The 13,342-nt window shown below is 59.0% G+C and overlaps 2 protein-coding genes across 3 annotated transcripts in view; one reads left to right on the top strand and one right to left on the bottom strand.

The window, feature by feature from the left end:
• Positions 1–4,703: 4,703 nt before the first annotated feature.
• Positions 4,704–12,622, top strand: PTOV1 (PTOV1 extended AT-hook containing adaptor protein). Its single transcript, XM_032388644.1, has 13 exons — positions 4,704–5,024; positions 7,580–7,717; positions 7,834–7,916; positions 8,005–8,062; positions 8,151–8,258; positions 9,602–9,757; positions 10,310–10,396; positions 10,497–10,570; positions 10,656–10,713; positions 11,011–11,115; positions 11,936–12,133; positions 12,226–12,295; positions 12,498–12,622. Exons 1-12 carry the CDS (start codon positions 4,854–4,856, stop codon positions 12,235–12,237), a joined length of 1,248 nt encoding a protein of 415 aa, XP_032244535.1. The 5' UTR covers positions 4,704–4,853; the 3' UTR covers positions 12,238–12,295; positions 12,498–12,622.
• A 70-nt stretch (positions 12,623–12,692) lies between these two features.
• PNKP (polynucleotide kinase 3'-phosphatase) overlaps positions 12,693–13,342 on the bottom strand; it is a 6,759-nt gene continuing 6,109 nt past the window's right edge. For both annotated transcript variants that reach the window (XM_032388249.1, XM_032388248.1), the window contains one exon: positions 12,693–13,305. In XM_032388249.1, the coding sequence (XP_032244140.1) occupies positions 13,159–13,305 (147 nt within the window). In that variant the 3' untranslated portion in view covers positions 12,693–13,158. The remainder of the gene's footprint in view (positions 13,306–13,342) is intronic.

The raw sequence follows: 13,342 nt of genomic DNA, 5'->3' as shown, positions 1-13,342 counted from the left end.
AGCTCGATCCCAGGACCCTGAGATCATGACCTGAGATGAAGACAGCCACTTAACTGACTGAGCCACCCAGGCGCCCCCAGACCGTGTTTTTAAAAAACATTATTTTGTAATTGCGAAACCAAAAAACAAAGAATCTTCAGGACAGAGATCTCTTTACTCCCATTTTGTTGTGTGAAGCATTTTTATTTGTCCGTGTTGCCTTTGTGTTCTTGTCTGTGTCACATACACATCCACCCCATATGTACTCCCAATTTGCCCTTTTAGTAAACTCAGGTTGGTTAAGTGGGATTATTTGAAAAGGACATTTATATGTCAGGATGGGCTGGGCTGGGCTGCAAAAACAACTTCCAAATTGCAGTGACTTGAAGTAGCAAAAGTGGGTTTTCTCCCTCCTGCTACATAGAGGGTTGCCTTGGAGCCGCTGCTGATAGATCTTGAATATTGCCAGAAGCATGGGAAAGGCGTAGGGAGCTCTGGGCTTGCGCTAGTAATTAAATGCTCCAGACCGGATTCACATATGTCATTTTGCTCGTATCTCACTGGCCAGAATTCATCACATGGCCCCACTGGACCATAATGGGGTCAGGAAGTGCAATCCTTTTCATTGCTGGGCAAAGTGGAGTTCGAAATATATGGCAGATAGCACTAATGAGCATCTGAACACTTTAAATGTTTTAACCAAGAACTTTTTTTTTTTAAATATTTATTTGACAGAGAGAGACAGCGAGAGAGGGAACACAAGCAGGGGGAGTGGGAGAGGGAGAAGCAGGCTTCCCGCCGAGCAGGGAGCCCGATGTGGGGCTCAATGTGGGGCTCGATCCCAGGACCCTGAGATCATGACCTGAGCCGAAGGCAGATGCTTAACGACTGAGCCACCCAGGCGCCCCTAACCAAGAACATTTAAACAGACATTCTTCTGTTTGTGTAGGACCAAGACCTTTTTTTTAATATTGGTCTCCCATTTATCATACAACATCATAATCTTGTAAAAACTACATCCACAAAGCACAAGTCATTTATAATTTCCAGTGTTTTGTCTTTTTCTTTTTTTTTTTTTTAAGATTTATTAATTGGTGCGCCTGGGTGGCTCAGTCGTTTAAGCAGCCCAACTTGAATTTTGCTCAGGTCATGATCTCATGGGTCATGGGATCAAACCCTGTGTCAGGTCTGAGCACAGCAGGGAGTCTGCTTGAGATTCTCTCTCTCCCCCTGCCCCTCCCCCGACTTGTTCTCATAAATTCTCAATCTCTCTCTAAAGTCAATAAATCCTGCTGGAAGCGGAGGAGGGGCAGAGGGAGAGAGACAATCTCAAGCCAACTCCCCGATGAGCTCAGAACCCGACTCGGGGCTCGATCCCATGACCCATGAGATCATGACCTGAGTCTAAATCAAGAGTCAGATGCTCAACCAACTGAGCCACCAAGGCGCTGCTGTTTTGTCTTTTTTTTTTTTTTTTTTTTAAAGCAGCTCACTTTTATTTCTCCAATGCGGGCAACCTGCTCTCCACATAAACAACTCTCTTGCATTAATATTTTATTGGTTTGATAGGATTAAGTTATTAACTTAAGAGCAACTGGCATAAACAGGTTTGGTAGCAGACCGCTACTTTGCAGGAAGCGTACAGCATCCCAGATGGGAGCAGAATTGCTTAGTCATACCAGCCTGCTAGCCTGGACGGCAGGTTTCACAGATGAAATGGGCAGCTGTCTTTCAAACTGGCACACGGGGTAAGCCAATTGGCTTCAGAGGGCTGTACTGTAGTGCGACTTAGAATTTCGGCCTACGTTTTTATTTCACATTCTGGGATGTTTTCATTTTGCTCCCGCTGGAGTGTATCCTCGCACAACTTTCTCTCTGCTTATACAATCCTGTGAATTCGTGCCCACACCTGTGTCCTGATGGGAGCTGAAGGATGATGGAGAGCAGGAAGGATGTGGAAGAGATCAGTCTGGATAGAACAGCAGGGGTCCACCATGCGGGCATTAGAGGAAGTTTGTGTTGAATTCTAGGGGGACTGGGAAGCCACTAGAGTGTTTTGATTAGCAAAGGGAGAGACATGGCGGCAAGAGTTAGGAGGGTGTTATCTATGCAAGAGATTGTGAAGTCTTGGACCAAGGAGGATGGTGAGAAATGAGGATTTAGGGAGATTAAAGAGGCTTCTGTCCCTGTGGTTCTGTCTCCTTCCTGCTGCCAGTGGTCGGTTGTCCTGACATGGGTGGTTGTCAGGGGTCTGGAGGTAAACATTGATATCTAACTTACGGTCTGGGTCCAGAGAGCACAGACTCCATTTGGTCACAATCCAAGTCAGATTTGGAACTCAGGGCTGTGCAGGCGGCTTCGTGGGTGGGGGGAAATACATCCTGGCTCAGGGCTTCTCCTGTTTCACGGGCCACCCCTCTGTCTCATTAGCTGGTTGCTCCTCAGGACTCTCACCTCTAAAGGGATGGAGTGTCCTGGACCCTATCTACACACATGCTCTTTGTGATCTCAGTGTCTCATTGATTCGAGCACGGAAGACTCCTGAAGTTCTATCTCCAGACTCCCCTATCCACATTGCTTAGTCGACATCTCAAAATTAACACATCACAAACGGAAGCAGGGATTTCCGCCTGCCCCCAGAGTTGGCTCCCCTTCACTGAGCAGCATCCCTGACAGGCAGGCACCTTGGCCTCATCCTTCCCTCCTCTTTCTCTCACTCTCTACACAAGTCCTTTGGGCTCCAGCTTGAAATGAATTGTGTAAACGACTACCACTACTGTGGCCGCCCTGCCTGCGTCCATCCCATCTGTGCCTCCTGTCTGGATTATTAGCACAGTCTTCTCTCTGCCCTTCTGCTTTCATTGCTCCCCTTCCATCTTATTTTCAATACGGCAGCCAGGGGAATCCTTCAAAAAAGATTTAAATATTTCAAAGGTCATTTTTCAGTAGGCAACATTTGCATATGGTGAGAATTCCAAATAGTCCAAGAGAGTAAACTGACTCTCCCTTCCACCCCGGTGGCCCCATTCCCTCAGTCTGCTGCCTTCTCTCCTCAGAGGCGACTGTGGGTCCCACCTGTTCCAATAGACTTGTAGAGTACTGTGTGCATGTTTCTATGCATTCTATGAACGATCTGTTCAAAAGTAAGTGAGTCTACGTCACTCCCTTGTTGAAAACCTTCCAGTGGTTCCCCAGCAAAGTGAGATTAAAATTCAAATTCCATCCCAAGGCCACAGGACTCTGCTTGTGGACCCCAGCATCTCCCCATTTCCACCGCTCTCCTCTACCCTCCATCTGCTCCAGCTACGCACACTTCCCTTACTCTCCTTCCACTCTCAGGATTTGTGCCCTTGCTGTTCCCTCATCTTAGGACTCTTCCAGCCCAAATAGAATGACCCAAATAAAGGTCACTTCCTTGACTCCTCATGGTCACCATGCCCTTGTCCTGTGCATTTGCACTATTTGTAACACTTATCCCAAATTGATTGTCATCTCCAGTGGATCTTGGTCTCTGTGAGGGACCCAGTCTGTTTTGGTCATCACAGTATACTCACTGCCCGCGCATACTGGAAATAGTAGTACTCATAATGATTTTTAAAAAGTTTTTATTTTAATCACCTGGTGTTCATCATGACTTTTTTTTTTTTTTTTTTTTTAAAGATTTTATTTATTTGAGACAGAGAGAATGAGAGAGAGAGAGCACATGAGATGGGGGAGGGTCAGAGGGAGAAGCAGGCTCCCCGCCGAGCAGGGAGCCCGATGCGGGACTCGATCCAGGGACTCCAGGATCATGACCTGAGCCGAAGGCAGTCGCTTAACCAACTGAGCCACCCAGGCGCCCCACGACTTTTTTTTTTTTTTTAAGAAACAGAAAAGTTAACATTTAAGTTGTTACCATGCTGAGTACTGATCCTACTACTTTAACTCATTTAATCCTTATAACCTCTTTACGGGTACCCATTATCCACGATTCAGAAACAGGCAAATTTAAGCAAGAAATGTTACACAACTTCTACTAAGTGAATACGCAGCCATGCAATAGGTGAGTGAATGAGTGAATCAATGAACGGCCCTGAGAGGCGGGCGGCTTAGCCGGAGGAGGTACCTAGGGCGGTGGGCGGAGCCTAGGGTGCGGGGGCCAATGGGCACGCAGCAGTGACTGGCGGCCCCTCTTGGGATCCCTGGCCCCGCCCAGGCCGCGCGGGGGCCGCTGGGACTTGTGGTCTCCGGCCCACCTAGCCACGTCACCGCCTTCAAACATTAAGTCCTCCTCTGGTGCAAGGTATGATCTGTATCCCCAAACATCTAGGTAGGTTCCTTTACCCCCAGGCCCACTATTCTTTATTCCTCCTCTTCCTGAGGTGTGTTGGTGTAGTCTCCCGGCTCCGCGGGTCCGGGACTCAGGGTAGGGTCTCTTGGTATCCTGTCCCCCAGCCCGTAGCCAACTTGGTATCGCCTTCTACGTTCATCAATCCCCCCCGCACTCTTCGGTGTGGCCGCTCCCGCCACACCCCCCTGAAGCTGTTGCTCGCACGTCCTCTCAGTTCCTCCCCCTGTAGCTCGAGCCGCCCAGAGTATCTTCCAATGGCCGTGTTCCCCGCCCCACACACCCTCTCCGTTTCCTGAGGCTCCCCGGCCCTATTTTGGTACAGCCCGGCCACGCCCCCTCGCGGACGCTCTTGGTACGCGCCGCGCTCCCCCGTTCGCCGCAGTGGTTTGGCCGCGGCGACCCCTCTCCGGCGGCGCGTCCCCCGCGCGTGGTACAGCCCAGCCCGTCTCCCCCGAAGCCGCGCGCCCGCGCCCCTCAGTCGGTAGAGCCCGCAGCCCCCCGTGCGGCCCGTGGCAACCCCCAGCCCACTCGGCCCGCGCCCGCCATGGTCCGTCCGCGCCGCGCTCCGCACCGCTCCGGCGCTGGGGGCCCCCTCGGGGGTCGCGGTCGCCCCCCGCGGCCCCTCACGGTGCGCGCCGCCCGCTCGCGCTCCTGGCCGGCCAGCCCCCGCGGCCCGCAGCCGCCGCGGATCCGGGCCCGCTCGGCCCCTCCCATGGTGAGCCCCCCGCCTTTTTTCCAGAGCCTTCCACGGCCCCGCCCCCGCCGGCCCCTCCCCCGGGCTCGGGTCTTTGTCCACGGCCCCCTCCTCTCTGGGGTCTCCGTGTGGAGCCGGGTTCCCCCGTGGAGACCCCCCGGGTGGTATGCGCCGGGCTCTCCCCTTTGTTGCACGTTTGGGCTGGGGTGGCGGGGGTGGGGTACGGGGGCGGGGAGGGCTCAAATTACTGCTGACTCCGCGTCCCGATTTGAACGCGGGGTGGGGGGCGGGCGGGCGCCGTGCACGCTTGTTTTTCCAATTGGAAAGTTGGGTCTCTCTTCGGGCAGGAAATCTGGAAATGGGGGAGGGGGCTGAGGGGCCGCGGCGAGAGGGGCCCGCGTCTTTGCACTCGCGTGCTCAGGTGTTGCGCCTGGGGGTGTTCTTCTCCGGGCCCGCGCGCGTCCGCACGGCGCCCGTGGCGTGTGCGCCCAGGATTTGCACGCCCGCCCAGATGTGGGATGCCCTTACGGAGTGCAACAAGCCCAAACGTAAACATCTGGCTTTGCAGGTACATTAACTACACACACTTCCCCGGACCCGAAATACGCACGCAAAAATGTTCAGGCGTACCTAGAATAGTAAAACTGCACATCCTGACGTTTCACGCTTGCCCAGATGTGCGCTTTGCCCTAGGCTGGCTCTGGAGTTCGCTTCTTTCGTACACTGCCCCGTCCTGGGCATGGCATGCAGCTGGGGCAGCCCCACACAAGCCTTAGGCAGGCTTCGTCGGATCTTAAACTTAGATACCAAGTCTCTAAAGACCTCCCAAAAGTTACACGTACCCCTTTGCTCCACTGGCTCACCCCTCTGGTTCAGCAATCACACGTAGTTCAGAAGCGTTTCCTGGGTCTTTAAACGTGCATCCTAAGGAAACAGGCTTCCCTGTGTAGTAAACAATTCACATGTCAGAGGCACAGCCAGATCTTGCACACACTTGCCCAGCTGGGAGATTTCCTTTAGGATTGCCCTTAAGCCTAGTCCCTCACGCAGTCCTGCACTTCAATGTGCCTGCCTTGTTGTTGCAGGTAGACCTGAGCCTTTAGGTAAGCGTTCCTGGTCTTTACTTTCTAGACCGACACATCTTTCAGGTCCTGCATGGTCAGCTTGCCCTCCCAGACAAAGCAGTCTTTAAAACACACGCGCCTGCAGTTTACCTTGTGCTGGATCCTTAAGCGCATTCCCCGGGATCTGTAAAGGCCCTTCAGCTGTGTGCTCTAAGTACCTCTTCTCAGAGGTTCTGTGCCCCACCTGGTGGCACCTACAGACCCAGGGCTTCACGCCCATCCTGCATCTCAGACACAGTCTGGCCCTGGACGCCTACCAACACGTTCCTACAGCAAGATGCTCTCTGGTTTTCTTCCTGAGACCATTGCCCAAATTCCAGAATCACCTGCCCAGATGGAGGACTTGCTGGTTCAGGTTTTTTTTTTTTTTTTTTTTTTACTTTTTAAGCCCTCACAAAATATAACTTTTCTTGTCTGTCCTTCTGGGACAGAAGACATCTGTGTGCTTTATAGGAAATGCAGAGGATACCCATTAGTAGTAAGATGAAAAGTAACAACTGTTACAGTTTCTTTTGCTGCTTGGATGGATTTAGGAGTGAGGTTTTCAGGGGTTTCTTGTTGCCAGCTTGTTCCAAAGCCTTCCCTTGTTTGCTTTGGGATGTTTTTGGTTTTTTTTTTTTTTTTTTTTTTTTTTAAGATAGCTGTTAGAGTGCCCTGTGAAGAGTAGAATGTGGAGCTTTCCTTGGCTTTATTGCTGGAACGTTCTTCTGGTGTTCTGCAAACGCTCTCGAGATGTTGTGTTTGAGATCCCTCCAGGTGTTACACTCCCTGTTCCAAAAGTCTCCCTGCCTCTCTGGATGGTTCTGTTTGCTTCGCTTTACCTTCTCCACCCTGAGGTCACCCTGGTGTGGTTGCAACACGAGGTCTGCAAGGGCAGGAGGGCCTGTGACCACCTGGAAGGGTTGGCGGGGGCTAGAGGGGGAGGGTCCAGACTTCCTCTTGAGGGCCATGCGGAGCTTTAGAAGAATTTTGAGCATGGGCGCGTTGGGGCAAACCAGTGTGCCAGGCAGCCAGTCACAGTCCGGGCTGGTCTGTGCCTTGTGGGAGCTTCGAGGAGGCCCTGGGCCCCCAGAGAGCTGGTTTCTGAGTTGGGTCAGGACAGAGGGACCAAGAATTGCTCAGGCCAGGGGCGTGAGTGGATGGCGTCTCCTGAAGGGGGTGGGATGGCATTCCAGGCCGAGAGCGCAGCTGGAGCAAGGTCTGGAGGGTGATGGGGACCAGTGTTGAAGTGACAAGTGGGATCTGGGGGGCTCGGGTTCTGGAGTAGTGGCAGGAAAAGGACGTGGAGGTCAGCTACTTGAGGTCTTAGCCCCTGGGACAGGGGGTTTGGATGTGGTCCCAGGAGTTTCTGAGCAGGGGATTTGGGTCCGAACGTTGGGATGTATGTTGGGAGGGGACAGCCTGCCCTTGCGGGTCCCTCAGCCTCAGTTTCCCCGCTCCCCTCTGCTACAGCAAGGTGCTCGGGTCTTTGGCGCCTTGGGTCCCATCGGGCCCTCCTCGCCTGGGCTCGCCCTCGGGGGCCTGGCTGTAGGCGAGCACCGGCTCAGCAACAAGCTGCTGGCCTGGAGTGGCGTCCTTGAGTGGCAGGAGGTGAGCTGTGGCCAGTCCCCTTGTGAGTCCCCGTGGGGGCTGGGGGCTGGCCCTGCGGGTGGGGCAGGCCAGGGCATCTCGGTTGTGTCCAGTGACCCCTCCCGCTCCCGCGACAGAAGCGCAGACCCTACTCCGACTCCACGGCGAAGCTGAAGCGGGCCCTCCCCTGCCAGGCCTACGTGAACCAGGGCGAGAACCTGTGAGTAGCGGTGGGCGCGTGGGGGGTTGGGCGCGCGGGGGACGGCTGGGGGGACGGCGGGGCCTCCCCTGACCTCCGCCCCCCGCAGGGAGACCGATCAGTGGCCCCAGAAGCTGATCATGCAGCTCATCCCGCAGCAGCTGCTGGTAAGACCCACCTCCGGCCCCCCGCGGCCCGCTCCCCGCAGCCCCCTGCCCCCCGGCACTGACCCAGAGGCCCCGTTGTTGCCCGCAGACCACCCTGGGCCCCCTGTTCCGCAACTCCCAGCTGGCTCAGTTCCACTTCACCAACAGAGACTGCGACTCTCTCAAGGGGCTCTGCCGCGTGATGGGCAACGGCTTCGTGAGTACAGCGGGAGGCAGGGGCCCCGGGGGCACGTTTTCTCTGTGGCCTCGGTGAGGGAGGGTCTCAGGTAGAGCAGGGCCCACAGGAGCGCCCCTGCCTCCGGCTCCTGGAGCTCGGCCAGCGCTCGTCGGGGATGCGAGTGAGTAGAGGGCCCCGCTAGGTCTCCGGGGACCCAGGAGCCTGTTGGGGACGCAGCACGTGACAGGGACCTACTGACGGAAGGCGGCAGGAATACTCTGTGATGCTGTGTGTGGGGCCCTCTCCTCCTCTGGCAAGTGGGGCTGACAGAAGTTTGCGGAAGGTGCTTGTGGCAGCGATTCGCCCGTGTGGCAAACGTCCTGTAGCCACGGGCTGGGGCGGCTGTGGGGCCGGGCAGCCGGGAAGCGAATCTCAGCGTGGTCTCTGCGGCCCCCACGGTCTGGGCCTCATCTGGACTCTGGTTTCAGCATAGGAGTCTGGCTGTGGAAGGGGACAGGTGCCAGCACAGGGGGGACATGCGATGAGAGCAGGTTGTCTGCCCAGGACACCACGGGACTCAGCTCTGGGGTCCCCTCTAGTCCCCGGTCCCTTTTGGGACCAGCACCCCGCTTCCCACTACCATCCTCCTGTCTCCAGGTGCTGGGTGGGCCATGACCTGCAGTGTCCAGGCAGGTTCCCGTTCCGTTGGGCTGGACAGCCCAGGGGTTGTGTGGTGCGGGGGCTCTGGCCCGACGGGGCCCTCAGGCTGTAGGGAAGGCCGATGTCTGCCCGCTTCCTGTGCCACTTGGCACGTCTCACTGCTGGTCCTGCTCGTAGCTCTGGGAGGACTAGCTGCACACAGGTCCAGGAAGGTGGGGGACAAGCTCCCTGAGCAAGTGGCCCCTGGGTGACAAGAGATGGCAGGCTGGTAGCCTGGGCATTCTCCGAAGTGCACGCCCCTTCGTCCCGACAGCCCTGACGGAGGGCTCCGTCAGACTCCTGGTTTCCCAAGTCCCACCGAGGAGGCACTAGGATCTCACGTGACAGATGTTTATGTGGCGCTGTGGAGGTTACTGTGAGGCCATTTTACAGACGGGAAAACTGAGGTCCAGGAACATGAGGCGACTGGCGTCAGGTCACACAGCTGGGAGGAAACAGAGCTGGGTTTGCGCCCAGGGCTTCCCTGGAGGCTGTTCTGGCCCGGTTAGCAAAGGCAGGTCCTGCTCTAAGGGACAGGACTGGCATCAGGGGGGACGTGGGTGGGAGAAGGCGCCCTCACAGGATCCTCACACCTCAGAGGTGACCCCAGACTCACGCTCAGAGGGGTGTCTGGCCCCTTGACAATGCGCTGGGGTCCCTGACGTCCTGTTCCCCTCCCCCAGGCGGGGTGTATGCTCTTCCCCCACATCTCCCCCTGCGAGGTGCGGGTGCTCATGCTCCTATACTCGTCCAAGAAGAAGATCTTCATGGGCCTCATCCCCTACGACCAGAGCGGCTTCGTCAATGCCATCCGGCAGGTCATCACCACGCGCAAACAGGTGGGCTGGCAGTGGCCAGGCCAGGCCTCGGGTCCCCGGGCAGCGGGCACGTCAGTGAGGCTTGGAAGAGCACAGGGCGTCGTGGAGGGCGGTTCCCGCCAGGAGGGACGCCCGTGTGGAGCGGGGCAGGGACGTGGCTAGGCGGGCTTGTGGGGAGTGCTGCGTGTGGCTGGAAGGCTCTGGAGGGTGATGGCGTGTCCTAGCTCACCTGACCTACGAGTTACTTGTGAATACTATCTCCCTTCCCCCTAGTGTCCCTGTTTGTGCAACAAACTGTAGGGCTGTCCAGTTCTTAAGAGGCAGAGCCTGTGGGGTTGGTGCCCCAGGTTGAATATCTGAGACTTGTTCCAGGGCATTCGGGAGCCATGGGAGGTCTGTGGGCAGGTGAAGGGTAGGACCAGCATCGGGGAGTCCTCTGGGGCTGTGGACAGACTGGAGGCTGAGGAGCCAGAATGGAGGCTGGGGCGAGGGTCTTTAAGGCGGGGCTGAGGTTTCCCAGAAGCCTCCTCTGGGGCGCTCCTGGGCACCAGCCCCCCTTTCCTGCTTCCGCAGGCAGTGGGCCCTGGTGGTGTCGCAGGCCCAGTTCAGATCGTCAACAACAAGTTCCTGGCGTGGAGCGGCGTCATGGAGTGGCAAGAGGTGAGTCCTGGGGGGACCTGGGTGACCTTGAGACCAGCACATCCTCACTGACTGGGGTGCCTCCCCACTCCTGATGTCATCCTCTTCCTCTCCCCAAAAGCCCAGGCCTGAGCCCAACAGTCGGTCCAAGAGGTGGCTGCCCTCGCACGTCTATGTGAACCAAGGGGAGATCCTGTGAGTATGGGGCAGGGTGAGGGGGGCAGAGGCAGGGTCCCGGTGAGACCCGGCTTCCTGGCCCTCATCCCCTCCTGCCCCACAGGAGGACTGAGCAGTGGCCGAGGAAGCTGTACATGCAGCTCATCCCGCAGCAGCTGCTGGTGAGTGTGACGGGGGCCCTGGGCCTGCCACGCCTGTGCCACGGCCAGTGTAGACCTTGGGGCCACGGGCTGCTGGACGGAGACCGTTCTGGATCAGGAGACGGCATGTGCAAGGGCCCTGTGGCCGGTGGCTGGCCTGTGTGACAAGTGCAGGCAGGCAGGTGTGGAGAGCAGCTCCCGGGGGGCGGGGCCCCCCCCACAGGACCTGTCCGAGGTCGTAAGTAGGTGCCACCACTGTGTGGGGACCGCACGGAGGCAGGGTTTGTGCGTCACGGAGCTGCCCCGGCTTCCCCACAGACCACCCTGGTGCCGCTGTTCCGGAACTCTCGCCTGGTGCAGTTCCACTTCACCAAGGACTTGGAGACGCTGAAGAGCCTCTGCCGGATCATGGACAACGGCTTCGTGAGTGGGGCGCGGGCCGCTGGGCGGGCTGTAGGAGCTAGGAGGTGAGGGACCGCGACCGTTTCTCCGCACCAGCCGGGGGAGCGCCGTGGTGGCCCCGGTGACTGCAGGTTGGCCTTGTGCCTGGACGCCTGCTGGCTCCCAGTCCGCGGACTCTGCTGGGGATCTGCTGTCCTGATCGCATTTTACAGATGGGGAAACCGAGGCCCAGAGGCAGGCCCAGGGTTAACTCAGAGCCTGGAGGGGCTGATGCCACGGAGCGCGGACCCGCTGCTCCCAGGTCCTGCCGCCTTCCGCTCTCCTTGGGGACGGGGCGCTGCTGTCCCCTTGCCAGGCAGGGAGGTCTGTCTGCTTCCCGCGGGAGCTCTCAGAGCGCTGAATTATGTTCCAGTGGGTCTTGGCCTCAGTTTCTCCATCTGCGAGGTGAAGCGGGTTGTCCTCCGGGGCTTGTGGAAGCGCAGCTGTCGCTGCACCGGGCCAGTGTCCGTGCGGCGGCCGGTCCAGTCACAGCCGTGCGTGCGTGTCCCCCAGGGGAAGGCTGTGTGTTGGGCGTTAGGAGTCTGCCTTTGCGCAGGGGACCCTGCAGGTCCCCCCCCCCCCCCCCCGGGCTCCGCTGCGGGCGCGCTCGGGCAGGGCTTCCGCCGGGTCCCTCCGCCGCTCCGGGGCTGCGCGTGGGGGGCCTGTGCGTCTCGCGCGGCCACCGGGGGCCGCTGCCCACTCCCGGGTGCCTCCAGCGGCCCGCGTGCGGGAGCCCCTGTGGCTCCGGGTGGGAGCGTCCGCGGCCCCGCCAGGCGCCGACCCCCCGCTCCGCGCCCGCCAGGCCGGCTGCGTGCACTTTTCCTACAAGGCGTCGTGCGAGGTGCGGGTGCTCATGCTCCTGTACTCGTCCGAGAAGAAGATCTTCATCGGCCTCATCCCCCACGACCAGAGCAACTTCGTCAACGGCATCCGGCGTGTCATTGCCAACCAGCAGCAGGTCCTGCAGCGGAACCTGGAGCAGGAACAGCAGCAGCGGGGGGTGAGGCGGTGGGCGGGGCTCCCCTCACCCCTGCCCCCGCCCCCCGGCCCATCCCCCTGCTGACGCCTCCTCCCCGCCTTCCTCCCCCACAGATGGGGGGGTAGTGGCCGCCCCCAGGCTGGGCCCCTCCAGGAGTCACAGACGAGGCCCCTGCCAAAACTGGTGAGTGGCACCCGGCTCGGGTGTGTCTGGGGTTTCGGAAGGGAGAGTGTGACCCTGGCCTTGAGATGAGAGCGGAGAGGCATGTCGTTCCCGCTGGTCCCAGGAGGTGCCGGAGCTGCGGTGTCCAGGCTGGTGGGGGGGGGCACCCCAGGGGGCGCCGGGAGGCCCGGTCCAGCCCCTCTCACTCTCCTCCTGCCCCCAGGTCAGATGCTTCTGAGCAGGGGCCCCTGGGGATGGCAACTCTCCAGCGAGATGGAGGACCGCGGCCGGAGAGGTCTCCAAGGACGGTCCCCACCCTTGTACGTGTCCCCAATAAAGTCTTTTAAAAGCCTGTTGGCTATTAGGCTCCTGTCCAGATGCCTTCCCCCGGGGGGGGGGGGGGGGGGGGAGGCCGAGCCCAGCCCACCCCACCCCCAGGTTTGAGTCCTCCAGCTGCGGGGGACCCGGGAAGGTGTGTTTCTCAGATGTCCGAGGGAGGCCACTTCTGAGCTCACGGTCACCTGGGCCAGGAGGGACCAGCACACTTCGTGGCTGCTCAGTCCCCAGTCAGTCCCCAGCGGGTCGTGGCTGGTGGCCTGGCCGCAAACACTGCCTGGGACCCCCCCGCCCCCCGCCCCCGAGGTCAAGTGCAGTTTCTCACTCACCAGCTGCGGGATCCAGCTCTCGTCCTCAGGGTCCCCTCACCCGTGCTCCTCGGCCGGCTGTGCAGCCGCAGGCGGGGAAGGGCCCCCCCCCCCCCAATTCCCTTGGGGCCCTGCGGCCCCGGCCCGTGCGTCCCAGCCCTGCCTGGGGCCTGGCCAGGGGGCTCGTCCTCGCCACCCTTGTTCCCAGCACAGTGCTGCCCAAGCTTAGAGAGAAACAATTTATTGGGGGGCGGGGGGGGGGGGGTCGCTCAGCCCTCCGAGAACTGGCAGTACAGCTGCTCGAGCCGAGGCTCCAGGTTCAGCCGGAACGGGATTTGCAGGAGCGCCGAGAATCCTTCCGCCAGAGTCGGGGCCTCGAACTGCTTCCTGGCACCAGGGGGTGATGGGGGGGGGGGGGGGGGGG

Source organism: Phoca vitulina, unplaced genomic scaffold (genome assembly GCF_004348235.1).
Source record: "Phoca vitulina isolate PV1807 unplaced genomic scaffold, GSC_HSeal_1.0 scaffold52, whole genome shotgun sequence".
Taxonomy (NCBI): Eukaryota; Metazoa; Chordata; class Mammalia; order Carnivora; family Phocidae; genus Phoca; species Phoca vitulina.
The sequence above is the reverse complement of the archived record's forward strand: the minus strand, read 5'-3'. Positions and strand labels throughout refer to the sequence as shown.

Excerpts from the sequence above, each read along its gene's own strand:
- PTOV1 (XM_032388644.1), top strand. The coding sequence starts at position 4,854 with ATGGTCCGTCCGCGCCGCGCTCCGCACCGCTCCGGCGCTGGGGGCCCC. Across the intron at positions 9,758-10,309 it reads TCATCACCACGCGCAAACAG|GCAGTGGGCCCTGGTGGTGT; the intron begins GTGGGCTGGCAG and ends CTGCTTCCGCAG. Across the intron at positions 11,116-11,935 it reads GGATCATGGACAACGGCTTC|GCCGGCTGCGTGCACTTTTC; the intron begins GTGAGTGGGGCG and ends CGCGCCCGCCAG.